Source organism: Ostrea edulis, chromosome 9 (assembly GCF_947568905.1).
Source record: "Ostrea edulis chromosome 9, xbOstEdul1.1, whole genome shotgun sequence".
NCBI lineage: Eukaryota > Metazoa > Mollusca > Bivalvia > Ostreida > Ostreidae > Ostrea > Ostrea edulis.
This window is the reverse complement of record NC_079172.1, coordinates 31729337-31750526: the sequence shown is the minus strand read 5'-3', so window position 1 is coordinate 31750526 and position 21190 is coordinate 31729337. Positions and strand designations below refer to the sequence as shown.

General features: G+C 37.1%; 4 protein-coding genes across 4 annotated transcripts; all 4 read left to right on the top strand.

Annotated features, from left to right (window-relative positions):
- The first annotated feature begins 4318 nt into the window (after nt 1-4318).
- LOC130050345 (uncharacterized) lies at nt 4319-13466 on the top strand. Its single transcript, XM_056150213.1, has 4 exons — nt 4319-4575; nt 9746-9878; nt 10169-10239; nt 12893-13466. Exons 1-4 carry the CDS (start codon nt 4515-4517, stop codon nt 13051-13053), a joined length of 426 nt encoding a protein of 141 aa, XP_056006188.1. The 5' UTR covers nt 4319-4514; the 3' UTR covers nt 13054-13466.
- Nucleotides 13467-14716: 1250 nt separating this feature from the next.
- On the top strand, nt 14717-18347 carry LOC125665665 (uncharacterized). The gene has a single exon (XM_048898428.2). It carries the CDS (start codon nt 16346-16348, stop codon nt 17414-17416), a length of 1071 nt encoding a protein of 356 aa, XP_048754385.2. The 5' UTR covers nt 14717-16345; the 3' UTR covers nt 17417-18347.
- On the top strand, nt 17594-18748 carry LOC130050514 (uncharacterized). Its single transcript, XM_056150711.1, has one exon. It carries the CDS (start codon nt 17594-17596, stop codon nt 18746-18748), a length of 1155 nt encoding a protein of 384 aa, XP_056006686.1.
- Nucleotides 18749-19720: 972 nt separating this feature from the next.
- LOC125665325 (uncharacterized protein F54H12.2-like) lies at nt 19721-21037 on the top strand. Its single transcript, XM_056150710.1, has one exon. The coding sequence runs from the start codon at nt 19721-19723 to the stop codon at nt 21035-21037; it is 1317 nt and encodes a 438-aa protein (XP_056006685.1).
- Nucleotides 21038-21190: the final 153 nt, after the last annotated feature.

The window sequence follows — 21190 nt, the reverse complement described above, 5'->3', positions numbered from 1 at the left end:
CTAGAAGGAGAAAAAAGCTTTTCTGTTCACTGCAGCATCTCGCGGAATGGAAGAATAAACAAAGGTGTAGCAGATAAGAAGATTTCGTGCTGACAGATCATTAGTGCATCATACAGTTACAGTAAAACACGCTTATAACGAATTCATGCTTATTGCGAAGTTATATTTATTCCCTTATGACAGGAAAATAGCGAGAGAGAAAAGTCATGGGATATGACGAGCTGTTTTTCGCTGGAGGTTCTCTATAACCGTGTTTTACTGCATTCTCACAAAATATTGACATTATGTGTTGCCAGTAATTTTTTTTTTATTTTCATGTAATAAATGAATATATATATATAAGTCATTGTAACTTTAAATGAGATTGTTCAAATTCTTGTACCAACAGCTTGTTTGTCAGTAGTCTGCCTCGATTTAAAAACAAACCATACGCAGAACAAGCTCTAGCGTATCGAATCAGTTGAGAGATATAAACACCATATGCAGGTGATAATGGAATATTGCTACATAAATATGGGAAGTTGACGGTGGGAAAGCTGAAATCATCCCTTCTGTCATAAAGTCGAGTTGTTCATTTACCGTTAATATCTACTTTCAATAAAATATATAAGTATGAAGCAGAAGTGGACGAATATGTGGTGTCTTTTATTTCGAGTTCATAGGGATATATTGAATCAACATATGAATGAAAATTATTATTTCTTAATTGATAAAATGTCATCGGTATATCTAAATGTCGAATTGAAAAGTCATATCTTTTGATGTTGTTGATTTGAGAAAAAAAATTGCGATTTTAAGATTACTAAAAGTTCTTTAGAATTATTTAGAATCGACATTTTAAACAAGAGGCCCCGGGGCCTTATAGGTCACCTGAGTATCATGTAACAATCTTCCAATGTTTGAATTAGGTTTGTGTTTAAATATAAGAATTTTACTTTTGGATGGAAGAAACATTGAATAGTTATGTGGTCAGCCCTGCCTTTGCACCAGAACCCCTGACCCAGGGGCCATAAATTTCAGTTTTGAAAGAAGCATCCTTGATCATCATCATCATACCATTAGTTTGTCTACTTTATACCCAGCAGCAGAGGAGAAGATTTTCAAAGAAATAAAATGCATTTTCACTATATGATCAATAGGGCCCCACCCTAATACCAGAACCCCTGACCCAGGGGCCATGAATTTCACAATTTTGAAAGAGGCATCCTTGCTCATCATAACCATGCTATTGGTTTGTCTACTTAATACCCAAGGACAGAGAAGAAGATTTTCAAAGAAATAATGCATTTTCACTATATGACTTATAGAGCCCCACCCTAGCACCAGAACCCCTGATCCAGGGGCCATGAATTTCACAATTTTTAACAAGAGGTACTGTGAGCAATGCTCACTAAGAATACCCCCCGCTTACCCCAATCTCCCAAAGGGTGTTGGTAATAGGTATAAACTACCTCTTTTCTGAGTGTTGCTACTTCGATGTCCAGTGCGCATGACCTTTGACCTTTTGACCCCAAAATCGATAGGGAACATCTTCATCCCATGGGTAGTTCATATGTATGATATGGTGACTGTAGGTGGAAAGGATAACACTTTAGAGTCCGGAAACCATATTGCTACTTCGATGTCCAGTGTGCTTGACCTTTGACCTTTTGACCCCAAAATCGATAGGGAACATCTTCATCCCATGGGTAGTCCATATATATGATATGGTGACGGTAGGTGGAAAGGATAATGCTTTAGAGCCCGGAAACCATTGCGTCTACAGACGGACGGACGGACAGACGGACAACCCGATTCCAGTATACCCCCCCACACACACACACATCTTGTTGCGGGGGGTATAAATAGGCATCCTTGCTCATCATTACCATGCTATTAGTTTGTCTACTTAATACCCAGAGACAGAGAAGAAGATTTTTAAAGAATTTCTACATTTTCACTATATGACCAATAGAGCCCCACCCTAACACAAGAACCCCTGCCCCAGGGGCCATGAATTTCACAATTTTGGTAGAGGGCTCAACGCTCATTATAATTATGCCCACAGTTTGCCTTCTTGATGTCCAGGAGTAAAGAAGAAGATTTTTTAAAATTACACTCATTTTGATGGTTTTTGCCCCACCCCTCAGGCCCCAGGGGGACAGGGACCACGAATTTCACAATTTTTGTTCCCCTCCACCCACAAATGCTATATGCCAAAATTGGTTGAAATTGGTTCAGGGGTTTCAGAGAAGAAGCTGAAAATGTTCAAATGTTAACGCACGACGCACGACGACGGACAAAAACAGATAGCAATAGGTCACCTGAATGAATTCAGGTGACCTAAAAAATAATTAATTTACACCACTTATGGCATATGTAGTCGCACAGTACGTTTGAAGTTTCTCCTTCACAGCTATTAATATTTTCGTGAGGAGGGAAGATAGGGGCTTGGTATAGAGCACTTCCTAGATCAAGCAGTGTAAGGGTTTTTATGTAGTTTAGGAACCCAGTATAGGTACGGTAACTCATATTCATTCGACCCATTGACTGGGATATTAAATGTGTCTAAAACTGAAGCATGGTTTTGAAGAATTTCATCTTTTCAAAGGGCAGTTAGAGTATAAGTACGATTACCAAAAGTGGAGTTCATGCCAAGTTCGTTTAAAATACAGTTGTAATAATGAGCCTTACAAACAAAGACAATGTTGTTACAAGCTTTGTCAGCTGGAACCAAAACCTATTCCTCATGTAATCTATCTAATTCTTTTATTACTTCTGGTTTACTAAACACAGAAGGATAGATGGTACGTACTTTTGTAATAATAGAAATGAAGTTCTGTCGCCTAGACCTATTCTAGCGCGGATTCCCACGGAATTTTTTCCCCCGTGATGAATAATAAAAGGATTTTTTCCCGTGATGAATGATAAAAGGAATTCGAATTTATATTTCATCATTTACATTTCCAATGTTTTTAACTTTGTTATTGTTTACCAATTGAAATGATACCCATTTCCTCGTGAATGTGAGGAATATGCGTATAAATCTTGATAAATATAGTACGACTACGATATTTGAACAGCTGGGCATTTCCTACAGAAATGAAAATAAATTGTAAATATGAGAGGTGAATTTCATATCTGTAAATACACGAGAGCATGAACAGCAACGCTGCATGCCAGCTCCATATACACGAGAGCGTGAACAGCAACGTGCATGTCAGCTCCATATACACGAGAGCGTGAACAGCAACGTGCATGCCAGCTCTATTTTCTATAAGGACTGAGAAGTAAAACGTATACTGGCGTAAAGCGTCGAAGTTCATGCCCTCATGTATTTTCAAAAATGAAATTTATTTCTAAAGGTAACCAATGGATAACGGTCATATTTCATATCTATATTAATTGGAAGGTGTGAGTTTTGTAATCATGGTATCATTTTGAAGGGTTTATCAAATATATACAATCCATCATAAAAGTAAATTTACGAAATTTTGTTTACTGCTTGATTTATTTCACCTAGTATTTTACAAAGAAATTGCATTTCCATACAAATCACAAATGTCGTGGTAAAAAGTTACATAAACTTTCTCTATAAATATATGGGGGAAAAATAAAGGCAGTGGAGATAAGAAAGTAAGAATTATAAAATGAAATAAGAAGTTGGATTAGTTACCCGGATGAAATCTTGTTGACAAATTGAGGAAGTTAGCTCTTGAGCCTTTAAACACAACTGCGTAGGATGCTAAAACTAAGTATTTACTGGTTAAATACTCATCCCATATTACACATCTATTTCTGAACCCTATTTGTGTCAATTCAAATTTTGAAAGTGTTTGACAGGGAGCATATTTTGTAGTGGAAGGATTGATTAATCAAAAATTCCTAAATCTGCATGATATTACAGGTTATGTTTCAACCGATATATCTTCTATTTTTTATACCCCTTACCATGTATTTCAGTTTTATGATTTATGAAATAAGTAGCTGAGACTTGGAACTAGTTCAAATGTTATAATTTATTAATTTAGAAAATTATTTTCATCAATGGTAGATAACTCTTTCAAACAAGTCCCAGGTCCTACGAGGTCGGCTTCTAATCCTTTACTTATCGTATGAATTATTTCAATTCCATCCTAATAACAATGGAATTTTTTTCTTGTTTTAAATCATTAAAAATTGTCCAATCTCCTATCGTTAAATTTTATACATCTACTACCTTAAATACAGTACATGCAGTATATACATTTGCAAAATTAATGTTCATTCAAAACTCTGTTTATTCAACACTATTTCGTATGAATATAAACATAGTGCTTTGTACCTTTTGCATCATATTGACCCTGAAATTTGTTTGCTGTTTTTCATATTACATTAATCACTCCAGTCGTCGAGTTAAAACGCAGGTACTTCGTCATAACATTTTACGACACACCTGAATTTCTTGACGCGTAGATCATTGGGCAATAAAAAAAAATTCCATACAAATTTAAACCAGAGGTGGCTACGGTGACATATACCGCAAGAGATCAAAGATGGAGGTCTACAAATGGATAGTGCCTGTTCTGCTAGTTTTGTTTATCTGTGTTACTAACGGTAAGAGTGCTATACTAACTATTGTAGGGATACTACATGTATGTAAAATAAATTGAATTTTAAAAAAATTGAAAAAAAAAATTATGCTTGGGAATATATATATTGAATTAGTTTGGTTGTAATCAGTACAAATTTTGAATGATAAGGGACTTGTAAATTTGATGTTCAAATGTTAAAAAGATATTAACCAGCTCTTCAAAGTTCCCACTCAGATTTGGAATTGGTGTTTGTTTGCAACAAGTGAAAGGTGTTTTTCTTAAATAATTGTTTTTAATCAAATGCTTGAAATTTTTATGGTTTTATGCAGATATACAATTTAGATATGTATTACTACATCAAAAACAGTTAGCTTTATGGAGCGCCAAATTAACATAAACTCAAATAATTGAAGATATCTTCAATTATTTGAAGATATCATCAATTTATTTGATGCGCGCAACAATTTAATTAAAGATCTCTTCAAATAATTAATGATATCTTCAATTCTGAATTATTGCGCGCATTAATTGAATTGATGAGAGCATTGATTCTTCAGCTGATTTGATGCGCGTTTTAATTGAATTAATGATCTCTTCAAATGAATTAATGGTATCAACAATTGAATTGATGCGCACTACAATTCAATTGAAGAGAGCAATAATTGATATTATGCGCGCATTAAATCAATTGATGAGAGCAATAATTGAATTGATGCGCGCATTAATTCATTTGATGAGAGCGATAATTGATTTAATGCGCGCATTAATTCAATTATTGCTCTCTCCAATTGAATTAATGGTATCTTTAATTCATTTGAAGAGAGCAATAATTCTTTTAAAGAGAGCAACTATATAATTAAAGATATCTTCAATTCAACATATCCACAATTGAATTAATGATATCTTTAATTGAATTGTTGCTCTCTTTAAAAGAATTGATGCGCACATTAATTCCTTATATAAAAGCATTGTAAATGATTTAAAGATATCTTCAATTGAATTAAAGAGATCATCAAATTATTTATACCGAGCTCTAAATTAATTATTGCGAGCAATATTTCTACTAAATTGATGCTCTCATCAAATGAATTGAAGAGAGCAATAATTGAATTAATGCGCGCATTAAATCAATTATTGCTCTCATTAATACAATTGATGCACGCATTAACTCAATTGATGAGAGCAATAATTGAATTGAAGCGCGCATTAATTCATTTGATGAGAGCAATAATTGATTTAATGTGCGCATTAATTCATTTAAAGAGAGCAATAATTGAATTGATGATATCTTCAAATAATTGAAGATATCTTCAATTATTTGAGTTTGTTAATTTGGCGCTCAATATAGCTTTAACTTTCTTCGATATCTGCCCTGTCAGCAAATCAAGGATCGGTACACAAGGAAGGTGTACTAAAGTAGGTAGTGGGGGCTAATGGCCCTGGAGTATACATTCCATAGAAAAAAACAGCTAGAAAAAAGAAAAATCAACATATATATCTAGAATAATGGTAGTAAAATTATGTGTCTCTAGCATAATCGTTACATAATTCTGAAAATATACTTAAATCTTGCTTTTGTTTGTGTCTCTCTTTCCCATTGGAATGTATCACATGTACTTGACCTCATGTACCACGTATTGTTGGTTTGATTGAACAAAGAAACTTGACGGTATGTTTGTGTACATTTTGATATGTCTAGAGTCGGTGTGCATGAATTGTCTTCACCGTTATACACTCGGTGTAGGCGCTTTACATCCTATAATCACGTGCGATATGGTGTCAACGTGTTTTAGCGTAGTACATTCAATATGGACGTTCAGCAGCTGAGAAGATCACCACTGAGGAATTAAGGACGTTAATGCAAATAAAGTACAGAATAAATAATAACTACCATTTAAGGTGGGGTTTTTTGTTGTTTTTTTTGTTTGTTTTTTTGTGTTTTTTTTGTTTTTTGTTTGTTTTTTTTTACAAAAATGTATTTTAGTGCATTTGTAAATATCTACATACATCTGCAAAATTATCAAAATATTTGCTGATTTTTTTAGGGGGGGGGGAGACGAACTTGGTTTTGTTGATTGTATGAAATATCAATCGTTTTCATTTATTCTTTAAAATATATTTTAAACTCTTGACAATGACTATGTACATACAATAGCTAACAAAATAAGGAGACAAAAATCAATAAATTTTCCACCAGCATTTTTCGGCCATATTGAATTATTCGGTGAAATTACCAGCGTCTGCCTTGTACAACTTGATCTGATTACCGAAAGGTGTATACTTTGATCTAATTACGGAAAGGTGCACACTTTGCGGTCGGTTTAGATGATTTTTCCTACCATTACAACACAGCACACACTCGTGATTATTCGCGTGGGTTTAATTTATTTTTGTCTAGATTTAAAGTGAAAGTGATGGCAACGATTTTTTTTCTCTCCAAATCTCTCAATGACATAGGAATATACATGTATAGAAATGACTAATAAAAACATTTATTTTGTACAAAAAAAAACAACAACAAGAGAAACCTTTTTAAACTATGTTAGATAACCGCTGTTAGTGGATTGCAAGACAATAATTATTTAATCACCAAAATTACATGCCTAATTTGAGGTGAAAAGGGTGTTTGAAATCATTAAATACTGGTGTTATTACTGAAATAGATGATATAGAGCAATTTTCATTGAATCCAATTTTTGGAGCCAAATGACAGCCCATTTAACTTATTCGAATAAGATGTTTTCTTTTTAATTTTTTTCCTTATATTTATTGGGGGGGGGGGGAGAGCGAGGATGTAATATCATGTTCCTAGCTGTGTCTGAATTACATTCGGCACTTTCATAAAATTGTGCTTGCTTGTTTTATACTCTGCACTCTTTATATACAAGAGTATTTTGAAAATTTGAGGGGTAGGTAGGTGTATGCTTTATATTTTCTTTAGCGAAATATCCTTCATATTTTTGTCCAAATTGGGGAAATTCGGAATTTGAACGGTGCCCTTCCTGTAAACTGTGAATATAACATTTGTCAAAGCTGATACTTGTTTTGAGAAAAACATGATCTGTGATGATCTGTGTGTAATGACTTAGGTATCATATAATGATCCTTATTTTACGTACCTTCTTTCAAATAAGCGAAAGGAAGAATTGTTTTTATCTTCTTTTTTTAGTACATCATAGACAGGGGCTCCTTTTCGAATCGATTTTTATTAATTGAAGAAGTGAACTAAACCTATCAGTTCCTCGTTTCAACCTTCTGGTCTGGATGCAACATCTTAAAAAGTAACCATAAACAAGATAAATATTTCCCCGTGTTAAATATTTTCCTTGTGGCAGATACACATACTTTACTACCTGACACTGTGTATTGTATTGTAATATATTGCGTTCATTGTTTTCACTTTATTTCCGTTTTGTAGTTTGATAACATCTGCATTGTTTAACTTTCTGTGTGCGGTCTTCTTCTTTTTTTACCCTCCCCCTCCTCCCTTTCTTTTCTCTTCGTTTTCCTCCACCGTTGTTAAACGCTACAATTCTTCAATGCACTGAACATAGTCATACAAACGCTGACTGACATTATGACTGATGAGTGCACCGAAGATGGTGGTGTTTATTCAGCCACCGAATCGCCGAGAGTACGGGGTTACGGAATAAGATACAGGTCATGGAGCCCGCCCCTTCCTTCCCTTTGGATCCGCGCATGGCAATCAAAAGTAACATACTATAAATCTCGCGGTTTCCACCAAACACAATCTTCCTTTTTAGAATTCAGTTTAAGCGCCGTCCATTTGTACATTCCTTTGTATGTTAATTGTGATTCGTGTGTTCGTTTTGCGGATCGTTAGTTTTAATTCAAAGAAGACAATTTGGTTTGCAAATGACATCATTTTTAGGTTAATTTTAGCTCCCCTGAGCTATAAGTTGAAGTGAACTTTTCTGATCACCTGTTGCCCAACCTCTCCGTGTCTGTCCGTCCGTCTGTAAACTTTTCCTTCCCAAATCACTAGACTAATTTCAACCAAACTTATCATAGCTAGAGCATTCTTGTGTACAGGGGGTTTACAATTCTTCAAACGAAGGGTTACGTCCTTTCCAAAGCGTTGTTTGGTTATTTGTTTTACGTCCCGTCGAGAATTTTTTTCACTTATATTGAGATGTCACCAGTTGTAGGCGAAGTACCACAAATTAAGACCTATGCTTAGCGCTCTAGACCGTAACAGTGAGGGTTCTTAGAACCTTTAAAGTCTTTAACGTGTCAACGCCTGCCGCGACACGGGACATCTGTTTTTAAGGTCAAATCCGAAAGACCCGTGATTCTGATTTCTAAATGTCGAGCGTTTGGTGAAAGAGCAATCACTTACCTATGTTTACGTCTTAGGCTTGACACTGCCATGATACGAACGAGGCTCGAACTTTCAACCTCTCGGTATTTTGTTAATTAGTGCGCCGCGGTGGCCGATAGGTTAGTGCGTTCGCCCCGCATGCGGAAGGCCGGGGTTCGAATCCCGGCCGCGACAGACCTTACTAGTCGTTATGCAGTGACAGTTCCTGTGCACAGTGCTTTATCCAGTATAAGAAAAGAATACCTACACAGAAAATATTGTACAAGACCAAATAGATGGTTGTGTGTGTATATATGTGTGTGTGTGTGTGTGTGTGTGTGTGTGTGTGTGTGTGTGTGTTTGGTTCTCAAGTCTGAATATAGATATTTCCTTTGAATGTCATGTCACTAAACGTGCGCTATCTACGTTATTGGGTTCTTTGTGGGGATGGTATCAGGATTTATTTATGAATTATTTAAATAGTGAACAATTCTATAGTTATAATGCATGCACACTCTAATAATGTCCGTGAAAATCACGGAGAAGGGGATACTTCATTCTCGGACCTTTTCGACAAGCGGAAAAATTCTCGGGCCTTTCCGGCAAGCGGAAAAACAACTTTACCACAATTGTATTACAGTAACCCCCCTCCCCCATTTTTACAACTGTATAAAATCATTTATTATCATTTTCCCAGTATATATTTGCTAGTAATGATGTTACATACCAGGAGTAAACCTAAATGAAATGTTAACTATCCCATTTTGTACTAATTTCGTACTTCCGGGGAACGTAAAACATTCGAGGCGCCTTTCCCGAGCTTGCCGGAAGGACCCAAAGATTTGCGTTTTATTTGTTTCTTCTCTTTCAGCGCTGAACCCGGATGGAACGTGTGACAGTGACAGTGACTGTCCTCTCTCTTTCTACCACTGCTGTTCCGGAACTATCTGGTGTTGTCCTTCCGGGTACATCTGTACCGGATCATCAACCTGCCTAAGTATCGGGTATGAATTCATTAAATAAATATCAGGTCAGTAGGATTAGGAGTTAGCCGCCCTCATTAAAAGTTTTTTTCTTTCACATAGAAATTCTTTAAAAATTGTAGGAATATTATGTTTTGAATGCATACCCCCTCCCAATTTTGAAATTGAAAATCGGTGTAAATTTAAAGAAGTGCATTTTGCTCCTCCTTCCCCGCCCCATTTTGAATTTGGATTTCTACGAACCTGAATCTAGACCTGAGTGAATTTACCAGAATTCATCTTTTCATACTGAATGATGTCTTTCATTTCAGAGTTATCGTCGGTCCCATCGTCGGCCTGGTCGTCCTCATCGTTTGTGTCGTTGTTTGCTGTGTGTGTTATAGTAAGTAGAATTTCAGGATTCAGTCAGTAAAACTTTTTAGAGTGAAATGAACATGTCCCTTGTTCGATACATTAACAAAAGAGTGACACCATCTTATTCAAAATTAGGATTTTCGCAAAATAGTACATGTGTATTTCATTCATTAAAGCCGTTGATTTTCACAATTGAATGCGCAACAGATTTGTTACAAAGGTAGAGAATTCGGTCAATGTGGGGGGTTTCCTGCTCCATGTGCGTCTGCCGATTATCAGATGTCTTCAGGGGCGGATCCAGGAATTGCGGTTACGGGGGCGCCACTTTAAGAGACAGGGGGTCTGGATTTTACATATTTTATAGAGCTTTAAATATGTCTCCTATTTAGGCATTTGTACTATTTTCTATCATTTTTATAAGATGAAATTAATAAAATGACGCAAATTGTTAGGGTTTTTGGAAAAAATAAGTTCTCCCAATAAAGTAATTCAAGAAATCAAAAGATTTTATCATTTATTTCTCCGGAAGTGGAAGAATTTCTTGCTTCTTTGCTTCGTTTAGTTCATTTTTTGAAACAAGATACCACGATTTATCTTAAATTTGAAAGTTTTACGGGGAGGGGGGGGGGGGTTAAATCCGCCACTGAGTCTATATGTTAGTTTTCATGGTATCGATGTGGTCTCATTGTTTAAAAATCATAGATTTAACTACTTGTCTAGATAATGATCTTAAACAGGCATCTCAACCTTCGTAACAACTTCGCTAGCGACGATGACATAAATACAGAGTGTGGAAATGGAGAATTGTTTGGGAGTAGTGGAATTGAGTTGTACACTTTGTGCCGTTGCGCTTTCTCAGAACAATACTATGATATGTCTTTTATTCATCAATTAAGGGCCCTCAGGGGGCATATGCAATTTTAACAAGCAAACATTATAACAACATGATACAATATACACGTGTACCATATACTCATGTTTTAAAAGGGTGTCTACGTTGACATAGGTATTGAATTATCATCACAATCCTGATTGAAAATGTGCTGTACAACAAGTGTGCTATATGGGAAGTAAAGTAAAACAATATTATAAAATGGTATCACAAACACAGAGGGTACCAAGGGACGGTGCCTGTGCCAAATGAAACAGACTGGCAGTCTCGTACCCTAAGTGTTCGATACAGCTTATTTATAGTACATGCTGCTGCGTAGTTAGCTCGTTGAACCAGACGTTCGACTGTCTCTGCAAATCTCCGACGAGCACAGTTATTATCGTGAGTCTACCTGTGGGCTGCGCGGTTAGCCTGTGGGCTAGGTATGGTGGCTGATTTGTGCCATTTTACATTTTTTTCTTCATTTTTTGGGGGGTTATTTCAAGGGGAAAACAACAAACCATATTTAGCAACTTCTCTTTCCGAAATAAAAAAAAAAACAAAAACCTACAAAATGATAACATACTTTTTGTCTCAAAATAGCAAGAGAGAAACCAACGCATTGAAAAATGGCACAAATCAACCACAATAACTAGCTCTTAAGCTAGCCAGTACGATCTCTGCTCGTCGTATATTTACGGAGACAGCCGAGCGTCTGGTTGCACGAGACTAGACTAGCTCCTGCGCTAATACAACTTTACACCACGTGGTGTCACCAACACGCCCTATCGCATTTCCTCACCAGAGGGCGCATTACGCAAGCTTCACCTAAACATCTCTGTCAACGCTTGGAATCACGTGACAATATAATCACATTATATAAACAGTCATTCTCGGTTCCTTTCTGGCAACAAGCAATATATCAGGCTCTTTCCATAGCCCACTAGCACTTTGATAAGTACAGTTTTACCATTTTGCTGTTTGTCTCTTATTTTGCAAGTTTTGTCGTATTTTTACAGCCTTTCTTACTTTTGATCCCATTTTTACATTACATATCCACCACGTGAATGTCCTAAATTCATACGCATGTTACGAAGTAGTTCCAAATTTAGGATAGATTTTAAACAATTTACAGTAACCATAAATTCAATTGCACCTAAAGCATTTCACAACACGACTACATATTTAGTCTTAAACATGCATGTATATTCTGGATATTATAAACTTTTACAAAATTTCTGTAAATTAAGCGTTGACAGAGGTATAGTGTGAGTAGCGCACGGAACGACCGTATTGCTGTTACAGAACACGCCCTCGTGCCGTTACAGAATTTGACGCGCTGTAACAAAACACGTCGTCGCGCTGTTGCTGAGCACATTGTCGCGTTTATTCTACATATCGCACCCTCGTGCAGCCACAACTTTGGACAAACACCGACGGTGTGTTGAGTTCACGCAATGACGCGTTGTGTAAAATGGTGTTCGCACATCGGCATGTTCTCTGACAGCACAATGGCGCTTTGTATGAAGTTGAGTTAGCACGAGGGTGTGCTATTTACAACGCGTTATAATTGAATTTGCGACATGATCCTGTCGGGACGCCATAATTTGCGGTATAATATAGCTCTAGTAAAGCTATCATGAATTCATGAATGCACCAGAATTCTGTGTATCCGTCATATTATATCTAGAATCACGTGTATGGATTTCATCTTATTTTTTAAACAAATTGTTCAGACTCTAGAAAAATATGATTGTTTATCTATGGCGTTATTAGATTGCATAAGTTCTTAAAATTTTATTTCCATCAGAAAAGAAACAACAGACACAAGGTGTGGTAATGAGTCCCCAGACAACAACTCAACCTGGGTATGGACAACCGGCAGCTTATGGACAACCTGGCTACGGACAACCGCAAGGTTACGGACAACCGGCCGCGTACGGACAGCCAAATGTATCTGCAAAACAATAGGAATATGGACGGTCAATTGATAACAATAACTATTGATATGAACAATCTTTTTGTTATATGTATTTATCATATATTGTTCTAAACCTTGATGTTTTTATATGAAGACCAGGACCAATTTTACTCCGTCAATTAACTAGCGTGTATGTAAGAAATGTGCAAAAAAAAAATTGACAAGTGTGTGTGTGCGTGTGTGAAAGGTACATACATATGTATTTAGATGATCAAAATGAAAAAGGTATTTCATTGTTGCCGGAGAACATTCTATCAAGCGGAAAGGTGACTACTAGTATTTCTTTGTTTATTTTTATTGAGTGTTTTTTGGGGGTTTTTTGTATTTTTTTTTTTTCATTTCATGAAATATGATGTGTAGTATTTAGATTTGTATTTTCATAATAAAAAGTTTAGAAACCAAACTAGAAGGAGAAAAAAGCTTTTCTGTTCACTGCAGCATCTCGCGGAATGGAAGAATAAACAAAGGTGTAGCAGATAAGAAGATTTCGTGCTGACAGATCATTAGTGCATCATACAGTTACAGTAAAACACGCTTATAACGAATTCATGCTTATTGCGAAGTGATATTTATTCCCTTATGACAGGAAAATAGCGAGAGAGAAAAGTCATGGGATATGACGATCTGTTTTTCGCTGGCCCTGGAGGTTCTCTATAACAGTGTTTTACTGCATTCTCACAAAATATTGACATTATGCGTTGCCAGTATTTTTTTTTTTTTTTTTCATGTAATAAATGAATATATATAAGTCATTGTGACGGATCTTTCATCTGTACATAAAATTCAGACTCATGAAAAGGCTTGTCACAAAATACAGTAAAAAGCAAGACATTTTTTGTATGTTTATCTCACGGGAATATCGACATTAATCACCCAGCTGTCCATGTTTCCATTGTATTTATACCCCCTTAAAACATTCAAACGAGACATCTATTCTTCAATTAATTCAAATTTAAACTTTTTTTAAAAATTATGTATATAAACCTTTTCCTGATATACATGAATTAAATTATATAAGTTACACGGTAAACACGGATGTTCATTCTGATATATTATCTACCATGTGTTCTGTTTATTCGCAAGAGATAAAAAACATTTTCAAGCACATCACTGGCGCAACTAACTATAAAGCAAAAATTCCCTAGGTGGTTTCATTTTTTCTATTATCATTATTCATATTTTTTGTCTCGAAAAAGTGCAGAGTTTGGGGCTTTTTCTTGATAGATTTCTCTTCATTTAGAAAGTTAACACATTATAATCAGTGTTTGTCATCTTTTTGAAAGAAAAGAAACCTTTGGGTATGATAATCAGGCACTTTGATTGTCGCGGTCGTAAGAAGCGACTGAATAGATTAGAAACCACATTCACCAGGCATTGGGGGATCCAGAAGTTTATCAACGGAGGGGGTGGCGTTGTAAAATGCAGGCTCTGAGGGCTACCGTGAAGCTTCCAGTGGGTTCAAAGTGAATCTCTGCTTGGGGACAGGGGCGATAACTCTGAAGGTACCGAATTAAACAAAAAATAAATATTGTATTCTTTTTGGACATATTTCTATGAAAATTGAAATTGTATTTATGATGATATTTAATACAGGCTTGGATTTCTCGAAAGTCAGGCCCGATTTCTACACAAAAAAGCGACGTAAGTAGTAAGGGGGACAGTACACAGTCAGTATACAGTCAAGATGACGTCATGGGTTTTTCCCCACATAGGTCATTGAGGTCAGGGGTGAGTACACAGTCAAGGGGGAGTATACAGTCAAGGGGGAGTATACAGTCAAGGGGGAGTATACAGTCAAAGGGGAGTATACAGTCAGAGGGGGAGTCCACAGTCAAAGGGGAGTATACAGTCAAGGGGAAGTCTACAGTCAAGAGGTAGTCTCACTTACGTCATAAGGGAGTCTTTTTTAAAAATATGAATAAATACCCTGTAAATCTCAGTTGCGTTGGCATAACGATGGCAACTCAGGAAAAGCAGTACAAATGGAAAATTTTGGCCTGGAGTGCTTTAAGAAAAAATGAAAAGAAATGGACTTTACAAGAAAGTCAATGGTTTGACAGAAAAGAAGATTGCATTGTTGATTTTAAGGAAAAAATGAGAAATGGTTATGACATTGCAGACAGCTGGGGATCTGAAGAATACATATTGAAACGTAGAATTATGCCGAAAAAATACTTTCCACAGACCTTGAGAGAATCGGATTTTTACAGTTCAAGATGACATCATAGGGTATTGAAAACCCCGCCCACAGAGGTCATACGTTATGTATATATATAAATGGGAATACGGTGGTTTAGCAAAATCATTTTGATCAAAGATGGCTGAACAAGTGGTAATGATGGAACTTCTAACAAGTGATTGTGGAAATGATTGCAAAGGGATGTTAAAAGAGAAGTTGAAGAAAAAAATCGGGATTGTAGTACCTAGCTTTTTTGCAGTTGTTCTTATTATTTCTTTGTGCATCGCTGTCAGTGTTTTACACGAGAAGAAAAAACCTAATCAGGTAGACTGTGTTTTACGCCCTACTTTGGAAAAAGATGTTATTAAAACATGTTCATACGTGGATCGGTACCCACTCTCGAACGAAGTATATGCCATGATATGCATCAACGACACCATACAGATTGACATACGACGATTTCATGCTGGAAAACCGGGGAACAAAGGAATTACCTTGAGTAAAACACAGTGGCAGTACCTTAAAACATCTGTCGATCATATGGATGAATCTATTTTAAAAGCACAGAATCGTATATAAAGTGATGCATGAATAAAATGTTGAATTGTCAAAGCTTGAAACTATGGGCAAGACTGTGACATTTTCAGACAAGAAAACGATTATCTATATTCCCTATGAAGATCGAAAGGGGGAATGGATGACCATGGCTTTGGACAGATATCGTTTTCAAAGAAGAATACATCATGCATCAAAAGTTTTAAATCCTATACTGGAGAAAAATGTACAAATAATGCGTACTCAATTTCATACACAAAACTTGGAAACCCATAATGTTAAAGATCTGTAATGTCAAAATCTACAGCCAGTGTTTTCTACAGTCAAATTGAAGTCTACAGTCACTGACGTCGTGGGGTAGTATACAGTCAGAGGGTAGTCTACAGTCAGAGGGTAGTCTACAGTCACTGATGTCATGGGGGAGTATATAGCCAAAGGGGAGTATATAGCCAAAGGGGAGTCTACAGTCAGAGGGGAGTCTACAGTCAAGGCGAAGTCTACAGTCACGAACCACGTGATTAAATGATGTATAAATTTGATCGATTTGAATGATTTTCACCAGTCCTGAACAAGTCTCAGAGAGGATACGGGTTAACTTCATTTTTTTTATTGTGAGAGTTTTGATGTGGACAGAGATGGAGGATAAACATCAAAACCTTATTAAGGCAAACTACACTATATTGGTGAAGAAGATGATGGCAATTCGAGTCGCGGAACATTTGTATGCTTCAAACATAATTACCGACGAAATGAGGCAACGCATAGAAGCCGAGAAAACCAGTTACGACCAAAGCAGAAAACTGATTAGTATCATTTTACGTCGAGGATCGAGGGCTTTTGTGGGATTCCGAATGGCCTTAATGAAAGCCAATCAAGCTGATTTATCGAGACTCTTGATGAATAATGACGATGATACGAAGTCTGAATACGAAAAGAAATTAGCTATGGCAAGATCTTTAGTCATTCCTACCAAAGAAAGAGGAGATTCCGGAAACCAATCAAAGAAAGCTACACACCCTCAGTCTCAGGAGCCAAGATGTAGGATAAGTCTGGATGACTTTAATGACCTGTTCCTCACCGTCATGCCTTACAAGGGAACGGTTTACGTTCACATTCGCCATCTCGCAGAATCCCATGGTCGTCTCATTGCCACAAAGAAAGGAGTCACCTTTCCTTTGGCTCGTTGGTTAAAATTTGAATCCCTTCTTCCAGATATCCAAGACTACATAGACAACATTGGAAAGGAGAATGGAGAAGTGCAGTGGCATATTGGCGGAGGCGTGTTCGTCTCATTGTCACCTGGCTACCCTACAGTGGATATAAGACACTTTTGGAAGCCCGACGATGCCCCAGAACCCATACCGACAAAGAAGGGTGTCACTTTGAACGGAAACAAACTAGCCAGACTTAGAGATGCCCTTGAAGAAATGCATGAATCTGTTCCAGAGTTCAAAGACACCGAACTCTGTATGTTCAGCGAATCTCATCAAAATCAACTTGGAATGTTAGACTGTCCCGAATGTACCCCGTTCGGTTACGATGCCCAAGACAATATGTCCAAGGAATGCAATGTGGGAGATTTACAGGACGTGAAATCGATTGAGAGTGATCTTGATTGACCTAATGACCATGAACACTGAATTCAAAATTAATGATGAGAATAATTATATATACACATGTTTGTTTTTCATTCGAAATCTAATAAAAATGAATAGTAATTAGTTGCCTGTCTTAATTGGTTTGTTACTTGAATATAAAAGGTGATAATCAAAGATGGATCATCATTGGAACGCAGTATGTCAAACTACACGGATTACTTGAAGGATCTCTACTACACTCCCGGTAAACCGGGAGCATTTGCTGGTCCCGAAAAATTGTATCAAGCCGTTAAACAGGAAGGCAAATACAAGATTGGCAGAAGGAGAATAAGACAATTTTTAAACAACGAAGACTCATATAGTCTTTATAAGCCTATTCGTAAGACGTTTCCGCGCTCTAAAGTAATAGTGAACACAATCGACTCTATGTGGGATGGTGACTTAGCCGACGTCAGTAATATTGCATCTCACAACGACGGTTACAAATTCTTATTGGTTTTAATTGACATATTTAGTCGATATTTATTTATAGTCCCCTTGACAAATAAACATCATCAAAACATCATCGATGGTTTAAAATCAGTTTTTCAAACTGGACGAAAACCACACACCCTTAGAACAGACAAAGGTAGCGAATTCAAAAATCGTTGGGTAAAGACGTTTCTGAAAAAAGAAGGAATTAACGTGATATACACACAAAATGAAACCAAAGCAAATTATGCGGAGAGAGTGATTCGTACCATGAAGAACCTTATGTATCGCTATTTCATGAAAAACAAAACTTACCGATTTGTGAATGTGTTGCAAGACTTGGTGAAAAGTTACAACAACAGACCTCACAGATCTTTGGGTGGCAATGCTCCCCTTACTGTCAACCAGGGAAATGCTGATGAAATAAGACTCGATGCTTATCTTGCGGGAACAAAACCAAAATCGGATCTGAGAAAAAAGAATGGTAACCAGCATACATCCAAGAAAACAATGAAAAAAAGAGTAAAACCATTTTTCAAGTTAAAAGTTGGAGATAATGTCAGGATATCACAGCTTGAACACCCTTTTCAAAGAGACTATCAACAGAAATGGACAGAAGAATTTTTCAAAGTCGTTAAAAGATACAAAAGGGGTCAAATACCTGTATACAAAGTACAAGATTTGGCAGACGATCCTATAGAAGGCACCTTCTACCAATCTGAGCTTCAAAAAGTTGTCAAGTCTGAAGATGTTGCCTATAGAGTTGAAAAAATTCTTAAAAGGAGGCGTCGTGGAAAAACCAAAGAAGTATTTGTAAAATGGGAAGGATGGCCTAAGAAATTCAATTCTTGGATTCCAGAAAGCTCTCTGGAAAAGCAATAAAAGTCACTAATTTCTACAAGATGTGTTCATTCAAAATGAGCGTTCGGATGGTGTTGACGTCTACGGACAGTTCTGATTATTTTGACAATAAACCAAATTGTTATCGAGTTCAATTGAATAAACAGATTCAATTCGACGGATATTGGACTGTTGCCCTGACAGAATTTTCCTCAGAAAGCTGGATTACATCCAAAAAAGAATCTGAGTTGTTTGTGTGTTGTGATATTTGTGAAGAAACTCTTATTGGTGGAAAAGAAGCACCTCTCCTAAGACGCATATACCTGGGGAAGAAACCAGAAAATATCACTTACCCACTACCGTATTACATTCCAGTAAAAATCGGCCAATTGCAGCAGATTGGCATATATATAACAGACAGAGAAGGAAACTTAGTGTCATTCTTAGACGGACCGGTGACCGTAACACTTCATTTCAAGAAGTTTCCTTACGTTCTGTGAAGATGAATAGCCAAACTTACGTCAGTGATCCCAGAATGTGGGAAATCTTTTACAAGAACATGGCAGAGAAAAAGTTCAACCCTTATAGATACAAGCCTAAACAAATTGGAAGAGGTGTGAAAAGTTATAAGTCTTATGTCATTCCATTGAGACCTCACTCACAATTAGAATCAGTACAACAAACCAGCACTCAAATGACCCCAGTGACTGCGGTGGAGGAAAGAGCTAAGATCGAACATGCCAAGGATGTCAAAGAGGGTGTTCCATTCGTCAATGTGCAGGGGAGTATAAAAAGGCCACGTTCTCAATCGTCTGTCATTCCTTCCAAGAAATCGAAACGAACAACATCTCAAAGGAAGAAGTCGTCTAAGCCTGCAAAACAACGAAAAAAGTCAGGAAAAACGACACAGAAGACAATTAAGAAAAAGCGAGGAGCACCAGGCAAGAAAACACAATCGAGAAAGAAGAAAGAGTTTAAGATTGACAGTTACAGGAGTATCTTTAAACAGTAGAAATGGCCTTTTTAAGCAGTGATAATAAAGACATAGCTCAACCTATGGAACTGTCTCTTTTTGCGTCTCCAACAAATCAGGTAGCGGTCGAAAAAGTGTACTTTACAGAAGCAAGACCGATTTCTAGCATAGGAGTATCCGATACACCAATCGAAATCGTAGTATCTGGTTCGGCGGCAGAATACATTGATTTAAAAAGGAGTAAATTGTATGTGAAAGCCCGAATTTTGAAAGCAGATGGAACGGCGCTGGCAGAAAATGAAAAAACGGGCATTGTAAATTTACCACTTCAAAGTATGTTTTCCCAGATGGATGTCTACTTGAACAACAAATTAGTTTCTTTCAACACAAACAACTATCCGTGGAAGGCCTATTTCAAGACAATTTTATTCAGCGGGAGAGACGAACTTAGTTCACAGAAACAATCCGAGCTGTTTTTTAAAGAAGAGGGAAACCTGAGTGACGCCAATGCATACAATGGGGGGAATGCTGGACTGGTCGTGCGGTATGGATACACTCAGCAAAGTGCAGTCTTTGAGTTGGAAGGAAACCTGATGGAAGATGTCTTTGATATAGATAAATATTTGATAAACGGGGTAGACATTTACATCAAACTCTTTAGATCCAGTGCCCCGTTTGTCATTATGTCGGCTGAATCTTCACCAGCTTTCAAATTAGAGTTACTGGACGTTGTGTACAAAGTAGCCAAAGTGCGAGTAGACCCTGGCGTTCTACTGAATCATAGTAAACAGATAGAAGCAACCCCCGTGAAGTATACTATCATGCGAAATGAATTGAAAATGAATACTATTCCTAAAGGATCCACAGAGTTTTACTGGGACAACATTTTTCCTCAAGCGGTACCCGATCGCATCGTGGTGGCCTTGGTGGACCAGAAAGCCGTCAATGGGGACTACACCGCTAACCCCTTTAACTTTGAGCATATGGGGTTAACAGACGTCGGAATATACGTTAACGGAGAAAGTGTACCCGGTAGACCGCTCAAAACAGACTTCTCAGCGGGACTGTATTCAGCAGCTTACGCTCGTTTGTTTGAAGCCTCGGGAAAATGGAACAATGATGCCGGACTGATCATCACTCGTGATAATTTTGGAAGTGGATATTCGCTGTTTGTTTTCACTATTGATTCCTGTGGATTTGGAGAAGAGTATTTAAATCTGATTCGTCGGGGAAACACCAGACTGGAACTGAAATTTAAACAAGCAACAACTAAAGCTGCTAACGCAATTGTATTTGCTACCTTTTCATCTCTACTGGAAGTCGACAAATCACGTGATATCAACTACATTCAACCATGAATTCGACACAGCTGCTAAATATGGTGAAAACGGACCCCTGCTTAAGATGCTATGTGAAAGGTGTATTTGCTAGTAACACATTACCCCAAATCGTTACAAGGTATCCGAGTGCCTTCATCGTCAATACACAACCTTTACCAATGCCTGGAGAAC